This window comes from Primulina eburnea, chromosome 16 (assembly GCF_022965805.1).
Source record: "Primulina eburnea isolate SZY01 chromosome 16, ASM2296580v1, whole genome shotgun sequence".
Classification (NCBI taxonomy): Eukaryota; Viridiplantae; Streptophyta; class Magnoliopsida; order Lamiales; family Gesneriaceae; genus Primulina; species Primulina eburnea.
In genome coordinates this window covers 7,134,370-7,144,403 of record NC_133116.1, presented here as the reverse complement: position 1 = coordinate 7,144,403, position 10,034 = coordinate 7,134,370, and the positions used below count along the sequence as shown (strand labels likewise).

Sequence of the window (10,034 nt, the reverse complement as noted above, 5' to 3'; positions counted from 1 at the left end):
AGTCTATTTGATATCAAAGTCTCAAATTCAGATGACTTTTTCATATAAAGAAAATATATTAATTTAATTATTTCGGCTTTAGATTTCTAAGACTTCTTGCAGTTGCACTTGTAATAACGGGTGTTTTTTTAATTTTTTTTTGGCAAAACATCATAAAGAAAATTTCCTCAGCATAGGAAAAAGCAAAACTTTGAATCAAACAGATAAAAATCGAATTTTTATCATATGGATTTATCGGAGCATTTGCTTATTAAACTATATTCACATAAAGATAACATAATTACTTTGGACTGGTGGTTGACAAATGAAACGATTAATGATGAATAATGGAAGGAAAACCTGTATGAATTCTCCGACAGTCAGCACGCTGCTCTTTTAATTTCAAACCTAATTTTGTCCAGCTTTTCTGCATCTACTTCACATGACCGGCCAAACTATATGAATGGGAACTCATGCATGAGGTTTGATACACATAGAATTTTGATAGTGACGACGGTATGTGTAAAGGCTGAAATTTCTTTTTTTAGCTTTGTTGTATCTGAATTATTTTTCTCAAAAAAACTATCGTGAGAGTTGAGACCGTCTCGAGTCAATTTCATAATACGGCTCATTAAAAAAGTTTTAATATTATTTCAAAATAATTACTTTTTATGATAAATATTGATCGGATTGACCCATATCATATATATATAAATCCGTGAGACAGTCTTAAAAAAAAACATATGCTAATTTCTAATCATGGTTCGAATCATAGAGGTCAAAACAAATTATGGAAAAGGAATAATTGACGGACATGGAAATTTAATTTGGACAGCGTAGAAAATAATTGAAAAATCATTTGACTATGAAATACGCGACAATATATCTATAGTGGAAGGACAAGTTTAAAGTTTCAATTACCTCCATTATTATTATTATTATTATTATTATTATTATTATTATTATTATTATTATTATTATTATTATTATTATTGTTTTACTGAGTGTAAAACACAGACAAATACGTGAGTGGACACCAGGACTCTTCTTGGTAAAGCCAATAATTTGCTACTCGAACCAAAAGATGGGAAGATATCCGGAAGGTTAGAAATGATTTGGGTTTCTACATTAACAGAAAGTAACAGTTTATTTATTGTAGAATTAATCGTTTTGTCGCTTTACCAATTTTTTTTTAGTTTGGTAAAGGTTTTTGTTATAATTGAGTCTACAAACGGAGACCTCATCCCGAAATTGGGACCGCAGTATCACATGAGTTACAATTCATTCACGTCAAATCATATTATCATAATGTTAAGTACCAAACATTTGGTATATTTGTGATAAAAATAAAAATAAAATTTGATTTTTAAAATTTTCGAATTTAATTTCTATTTTTTTCTTACAAAAATAGTAATTATATATGTGTTTATATGTGTGTATATTATAAATAGTTTGTATAGACATGCAACACGTACATATGGACATTATATATATACAAAATTTTTGTGAAACAGTCTCACGAATCTATTTTGTGATACATATATTTTATTTGAGTCACCTATGAAAAAATATTACTTTTTATATCAAAAAATATATTATTTATTATTGTAAATACGAACATACTTGACTCGTATCACCAAAAAACCTAATATATATACATTGGCACAAAAGATAACCGAGTCAAATTATCCCTCCATTGATAAAAACTCACAGGAGATAAATGAGGCGCTAAGTGGGATCAATCACAACAAGATAATTACCATGCCAATTTGTACTATACTTATGCATTTATATATAATTAAATTAAACACAATAAATAATACACCTTTTCAAGATAAATATATGAATATCCAACGTAAATTATATATATATGTGTATATATATATATGTGTGTGTGTGAGCGCAAGCGCGTGTCACTCCATAATTCCATTTTGTATTTTATGCGTATAAAAAATATAATAAATATAAATACATTTATTTATTTGAAAAAAATTAAATAAAAATAACATAGAGTTTTTGTGGCTATATATATAATTAATCCTCTACACATAACATAGAGTCATCTTCCTCTCTCTTTCTCTCTTCCTTAATTTCTCACACACGAACAAACACTCCTGACTCCACCATTGTTACGGAATAGTAAAGATTCTGTAGCCATCCCATTTTTCTTCTACGTGATATTTCTTCCTTTTCATCCATTTTTCATATTTAAATATATACAACATTAAATACTGAAAAAAAATATAAAGAAATATATATAATTTTCACAATGTGGCTCGAAAAAGTTGTTTCTTTAATATTTGTATTTATCGTGGCTCTTGAAATCCAAGAATGCTGTGGCCAGAATATCAGTAGACGAAGATTTCCCGAAGGTTTTGTTTTTGGGACCGCGTCTTCTGCTTATCAGGTTGGTTTTCCTTCTTCTTCTTCTTCTTCTTTTTTTTTTTAAATTTAAAAAAAAAATCTTGATCATACATTTATATGTTTCATAGAGAATTTAATTCGTAGTTGAGCTCGAATATGTTGAAAAATTATTTCGAATATTTTGCTCGATAGTTTCCGAGCTTTAGTTTTTAGATTGATGGATTCCATTAGGTGTTTTGTAAACAGTTCATATAAAAGTTTATAATCGAGAGATATCAAGAGTAAAAACAAAATTCGAACGAGACTCGGTTCGATTTTGTCCAGTCTTCACTTGGAAGAAATTTGAAGTCGCATTCTTTGTTTAACAAAGAAAAATATTTAATATTGCATAATCCTTATTTGTTTTGCTTGAAAGACACCTCTTAAGTACTAATCAAACTTTGCTAAAAGACTAACACATCTCCATTAGAGAGTGCCTTTTCATTTGAATTGCTACGGCAATTAATGCTTTTGAAAAGGGAACAAAACGTAAACTAAAAGGATTTATTTGTTAATTTTTTTATTGCAAAAAAATATCCAAATTTAATTTTCGGTTTAGGAAAATATTTAACTTGCGATTTGAAATTCAAAATCCCTTCTACTTAATTTTTTTGAAAATATGAGACAAGTGTGTATCGTTTAGTCTATCTCATATCGATTGTGTTTTTATACAACAATATCAAAAACGAAATTATTGTGGGTCCACAAAAACTTATTTTTTTGTTTTTGTAAAAACATATAGCAAAAACTTGTGTGAGACGGTCTCACGGGTCATATTTTGTGAGACAGATATCTTATTTGGGTCATCTATTAAAAAATATTACTGTTTATATTACTTTTTATTGTGAACATCGATAGGATTGACCCATCTAATATATAAAGATTCGTGAGACCGTCTCACAAGAGATCTGTTCAAATCATATTAGTTGTGATATAACTGGTGTAAAATAGACTGACTCAGTGTGTATCCGCACCATAATTTTTCAAGTAAATGTACTCTAGCCACATATAAGGACTTTTCATTAACAGGGAGCTGTCCATGAACAATATACAATGCGACAAATGGATTTATTGGTAGGCTAATTTTGGAAAATAATTAATGGGTCTCTTTTTGTTTTTGTCACGATTCAAGTTGTTGAGGAAAACCAAAAATAGTCGGGGGAGGTATGTGAAAAAGTCGGAGAATCACGTATGGTATAGCCATTGGATTTGTAAAAAGAAACAAATGCAATCGAGGGTGGGGTTCAACCTTGATCTAACGACCACTTTTTTGCCAAAAAAAATAATAATAATTTAGCAAAGTTGAAAGTTTATTTTAATTATTGGGTGAAACTGCAAAATAATGAAAGATGTGGGCTTGTTTGTAAATAAGTATAATGAGTTGGAAGGCATGCAACAGTATAAAATATAACTCCTCACAAATAAAATGAAGTGGATACTAAATTGGACCGTTTGTTATGGTCTCTTAAGTTAATATATACACAAAAACAACAGAGAAAAATGTAAACGACGTTGGAAATTTCTGGGAAATCCTTATGAAAATTATTAATAAGTTCGATGAAAAGTGAAGAAATGGCTGAAAAACCTAAAGAAGACCTACTAATAAACATAAAGGAAATTTGAAAATCTTGTAATTTTGCAGAGTAGTTGTTGTAGAGTTTGTTTGAGTTGTCTTTTGTTCATCTTTCAAAATTGAACAATTGTTATTTTGTCTCAATCCCTTGCAAATTGTTATTTCACTTGAATCGAATCACTTCGGCCTATCCTACAGCTATTTGTTCATTGATGGGTTTTTTCAATTTTTATACGAGTTTTTCAAATATTGGATCTAATTTTATTTTTATCCCTTTTATGACGTCATTCTTATCTTCGAGAAGGATAAAGCTAATCATGTTATTTTGATTCTGCTATCGATTAGTTTGAAGGAGCTGTGAAAGAGGATGGAAGAGGTCAAACTATATGGGACACATTTGCTCATACTTTTGGTAAAATTACGCATTTTTTATTTCATTCGATTCATGAAAAAATATGTCATCGAATTTTACATGATTAATATTTAGATTATAAAAAAAATTTATAATCTATTTTTTAAAACATGTAATATTATCATAATTATAATTTTGATTCTATGTCACAGGAAAAGTTCTTGATTTTAGCAATGCGGATGTTGCCACCAATCAATATCACCTCTATTCTGTCAGTTTTACTACTCTACATCAATCTTCAATCTTCGAGGGAATTTTCAACGGGAAAAAAATATTTTTCTATTACATTTTTTTTCGATTTATTTTTATCCCCTTGCGCAATCTTTTCCGGTTGAAAAATAATGCTTCATATTAAAATATAATAGTAATATAGAGCTAGATTTAATTTTAGTGATTCGTTTGATTCAGGGAGACATACAACTTATGAAAGATATGGGCATGGATGCCTACAGGTTTTCAATTGCCTGGTCCAGGATTTACCCAAGTAAATTCATTCTTTTATATAATTTTGGTTTTTTATGTGTGTTTTCTCGTGATTTTAGTCATCTATATTGTAAAATTTCAGGGTTTTTTTTTTTAGTTTGGATGGTTTTTATTCTTTTTCATCCGAACTGATTATTCGAATATTCGACAAAGAATATAAAATTTTATGAAATTATATTAGCTTCTGAACTTATACTTAAATTTGAGTATCTGTGGTCAGATGGAACTGGGAAAATCAACCAAGCTGGAGTCGATCATTACAATAATTTCATCAATGCTTTATTAGCCAACGGTAATCCTTTTTTTTTTTTGGGGTTTAGTTATTAAATTATTTATTAACCTTAATATATACAAATTTTATGTTAGAATATTGCATTTCTGTTCTAATGAAATATATTGGGCCAATGTATTTTTCTCGCTTCAAATATGTAGGAATCGAACCATATGTGACACTATACCATTGGGATCTTCCCCAAAGTCTCGAAGACAAATACGCTGGGTGGTTGGATCCTCAAAGCATGTAATAATACTACTCCAATGAAAATGATACATTAATCTTTCCCTCGAAAGTTCTCTGAAAATGGTACTAAATTTTTGACAGAAAAGACTTTACAATGTATGCGGAGACATGTTTCAAGGAGTTTGGTGATAGGGTGAAGAATTGGATCACTTTCAATGAGCCACACACCTTTGCTATACAAGGATACGACGTCGGGCTTCACGCCCCGAGCCGATGTTCCATCATTCTTCATGCCTTTTGCAAGGCTGGGAACTCGGCTACTGAACCTTATGTCGTTGCCCACAATGTGCTTCTTTCGCATGCTTCTGTGGTACATGTTTACAAGCAAAAATATCAGGTAATTGAACATCGAGTGTCGTCCAACTTCTAAGTCTCGTTCTTAGCTTGATTCTACTTGGGATGGCTTTAATGTTAACTTCTATATCCTCCACCTAATAATGTTATAATAGTTGCATTATTCTTATAACAAATTGAGTTAATTATTTACGAACGGATTCAAAATAGTTGCTACGCGAGTTTAATATGAAGTCATGCTTGCGTGGGCCTGGCCCCGAGGCTTGACATGGAAGGAAAAGCATTTTTCAACCAAACAACAAAAATACGATGAATAATAACGTCATCCCATGTTATTTGTGTTTTTAGCCACATCAACATGGTTCAATCGGAATAAGCCTGGATTCCTTTTGGTACGAGCCGGCATCGAACTCTTCTGCCGACATCGAAGCAACACAAAGGGCCTTAGATTTCAGCTTGGGTTGGTAAGTACTCTATATATTCCAAGCACCACTCGATCTTATCGCGACTGGTTCGATTCACCAATATATACATATTACGCCTCGACAATTTTTATTTTATAGGTTTGTCGAGCCTCTCATATTTGGTGACTACCCAAGCTCGATGAGAACAAGAGTGGCCAGCCGGTTGCCAAGATTCACCGAGGCCGAGTCCAAACAACTGAAGGGTTCCTTTGATTTCATAGGCATAAATCACTACACCACATGGTACGCAAACGTTAACAGTACAAACATCATCGGTGTCTTGCTCAACGACTCCCTCGCAGATTCCGGCTCCTCTTCTTTACGTATGATCTTTTTTATTTACTCAAATTAGCAATATTATATAGTGATATCTATTCTGTGTCATTTTCTAAATTATTTCTGGGATATATTTATTATTTTTTGCAGCATTTAAAAACGGGAAGCCTATATCTAACAGGGTATGTATGGACTTAATGCCATTTAAAAATGAAGATGTTTATAATTTATTTATTATTTTAACTTTGTATATATTTGTTTGGTCGCAGGCAAATTCCATTTGGTTGTATATCGTGCCTCATGGGATCAGAAGTTTGATGAACTACATCAGGCAGAAATACGGGAACCCTCTGATAATAATCACTGAAAATGGTATGTAATTCTTGAATGTTAGAAATTAAAAATGAAAAATTGTAGACTAACAACTAATTTCCTACAAAAAATAAATCTCATGTCTTAGGGAGTTAGCTATGATTCTTGTTATATTTTAATTTAACTTCTAGTATTGGAGTCCTGGTAGGAGTAGGATTCAAGTTTATGAATAGAATTGCAACTCATGTAATTCATTCTGGCGGAAATAGTTTATTTGATTCACTGACTTGTTTAATTTTGGATTTTAGTCAGCTAAGTTCTCAAAGTTTGATTTTGATACACAATAAGATCCGGTCTCCAACAACTAATATAGTATACGCTAGCTTAATTACACGTTTTATCGAAATTTATAGCTCTTTTCATGGCTTAATTTGGGTGATCTTCTCTCCATTTTTGACATGTTTCACTTATTTTTTCATAGGCATGGATGATGCAAACAACCCATTTAAGTCCATTAAGGATGCTCTCAAAGACGAGAAGCGGATTAAGTACCATAACGACTATCTAACAAACTTGCTAGCCGCAATCAAGTAAGTTTACGTACTATCTTTCGATGAATTTTGTCGAGAACATCGTCGAGTATCGCATAATTACTTGACAAACCTGATATTTTCAGGGAAGATGGTTGCAATATTAGAGGGTATTTCGTATGGTCCTTGCTTGATAATTGGGAATGGGGAGCTGGATTTAGTTCAAGATTTGGTCTGTACTTTGTGGATTACGATGACAACTTGAAGAGATACGCAAAGGATTCGGTGAAATGGTTCAAGAATTTCTTGGCTTCTTAGTTCAATTTCATTTGTGAAAGTACACAGAATCAAACAAATTGGTTATGTAATATTTATAATGTATCTCTATTAATAAAATACTTGTGTGCATGCTTGGAATAAAAAAATTGAGTCATGTTAAATGTTGGGCTATTGGATGAGGAGACCCGTAATTGGCTCGAATTTCATACCCGAATGGGCTCCCAAGTTTTTCTTTTTATGATATTGCTTTGAATATATACCGAAAAATATATTTATTCTATTATATATGGCCAATAATTTAAAAGATTGACTTCACTTTTCTTAACAATATATCGATTGACGTCTATATAGCAAATAGAATACTTTTTTCTTCATTTTATTTAGTATCATCTCACGTTTAAAAGTGATTTAGGTAATTGAATATCGTTATTATACTTTTCTTTTAGTCATTTAAATTTGTTATTGAGAATTTATGGTGAACCGATAGTTCTTAAACAACAAGAATGTGATGTGTTGATTACCATTAAGAGTTTCGATTTAAGCAGTGACGAGTCTTAACCGAAATGGGTTTGTACAAGAGTGGTATTAGTCAAAGTCTTTTAGTGAATTCGTTCATAAGTGGAAGAAATTGTGACATATGAGTTGTTATATCCGAATATCCATAAAATCATGTATATTTAATTTACTCACTTACTTCAGTTTTTATTTATCTAGACACTGTGTAGATTAATTGATTAATTGCATTGTATATATATTATATCACTAGTCTAGTCGGATCGTTTTCATACTTAAATTCATTTTAATGTTTTGGTTAAGTCTAACCATTCAAAAAAAAGATTTTAACAGCTAATAACTATTAAAGTCAACTGAAATTTTATAAAATATTTTCAAAAAGTGTATTATCTCTCCTCTAAACTATATTTCAATGTCACCATGATATTACCTTTGAACTGTGATTCAGCAATTATTTCAACATTTGATTTGCGTTCTAAACTCTCTCATTCTTCGATATTCTTTCAAAAATATTTTATGAGTAGGTCTCTTGTGAGATGATCTCACGAATATTTATCTGTGAGACGAGTCAACCCTATCGACATTCACAATAAAAAGTAATACTCTAAATATTTTATTGATGGGTTTATTAATCAAATAGTTATCCATAAAATTGTGTCCTCTATTTTATTAAAAAAAAATCTTTCGATTTTATTCAATTTTTACAATTAGTTCGATTAATTAATATTATAAAATAGGGATATATATTATTTCCAATTAGTTACAATTTGGATCGGATTCGAAAACCGACTTCATATTAATGCCGACATGGACGAGACATGTTTCACTTTGCATATAAACTAACCTAATACACGACAGGCAGCCGCAAACCACCATTATTTCTCTGCTTCAACAAAATTTGTACAAATATTAATTTCTTCAACTTTTCATCAGCTTCACGAATCCAGCTGCCATCCGGGTTCCGGTTCGACCCGACGCAGAACGAATTAACAGAATATTATCTGTAGGACCGAGTGCTTACCGCTTTACCAAAAGCTATAGCTGGTGGTAATGGTGCAACTCAAATCTTTTAAACTACACAGCAGCACAAGCATCATGGTTCGATCGCTCTACCAAGCAAAGACAATTATTGCACCCAACAATCTCCCTCCCAATAATTGCACTCCTTGCAATCAATGGGAATCGAATCCATGACCCTGTCTCTGATACCAATTGTAGGATCGAGTGCTTACCGCTTTACCAAAAGCTATAGCTGGTGGTAATGATGCAACTCAAATCTTTTAAACTGCACAGCAGCACAAGCACCATGGTTCGATCGCTCTACCAAGCAAAGACAATTATTGCACCCAACATTATCTGATTCCGAATGTAACAGGCAACGAGCTGCCCTCTTGCGGGCTATCATATGGATCTGGATGCGTACAAATTTGAGAAAATACAATTGTAGGTGATAATATGATCATATTTGGGTGGAGTGTGAATATTTAATCCTCCAACAGATATGAGGATGAGATAAATTGAATATCCGACGAGGACTATGATGAATATAATAATGAGGATGGAAAATATGAAATCTAACACAACCCCGCCGTCCCACAACCATCCCTAATTGGCGGTTATTTAGAAATAGATATATTAGATTTAACTCAATGCAGAATTATTGTTTTAAATCGAATATTTAAATTCTCATTGAAATAAATTTGATCTCGAATTATTCAAGTTTGGCAGTATATATATAGTCGATATTATGTTATCCATTGAATTGTGTAAAAACTCGTATAGAACAAGATAATAATTCAGACACCGCTTCGCTAGTGTTATGAAATGATAGAAGATTTATGATACATTGAATTATAAAGCTAATATAGTTATTCTTTAACTCAAATTATTGTAAAATTGAGTCAAGCACATACGACGGCTTAATTGTAAATTAAAGTTCAAATTCAAATTACCGCACATATTAGAAAACAAACTAGAAACATACTTTGTCTATGTT

At 31.4% G+C, this 10,034-nt stretch overlaps 1 protein-coding gene across 1 annotated transcript; it reads left to right on the top strand.

Annotated features, from left to right (window-relative positions):
* The first annotated feature begins 2,033 nt into the window (after positions 1 to 2,033).
* On the top strand, positions 2,034 to 7,671 carry LOC140817205 (beta-glucosidase 6-like). Its single transcript, XM_073176845.1, has 13 exons — positions 2,034 to 2,386; positions 4,301 to 4,367; positions 4,520 to 4,578; positions 4,776 to 4,851; positions 5,071 to 5,142; positions 5,283 to 5,370; positions 5,452 to 5,707; positions 6,013 to 6,128; positions 6,228 to 6,451; positions 6,555 to 6,586; positions 6,674 to 6,776; positions 7,198 to 7,306; positions 7,393 to 7,671. The coding sequence occupies exons 1-13, from the start codon at positions 2,249 to 2,251 to the stop codon at positions 7,562 to 7,564; spliced, it is 1,512 nt and encodes a 503-aa protein (XP_073032946.1). The 5' UTR covers positions 2,034 to 2,248; the 3' UTR covers positions 7,565 to 7,671.
* The last annotated feature ends 2,363 nt before the right edge of the window (positions 7,672 to 10,034 follow it).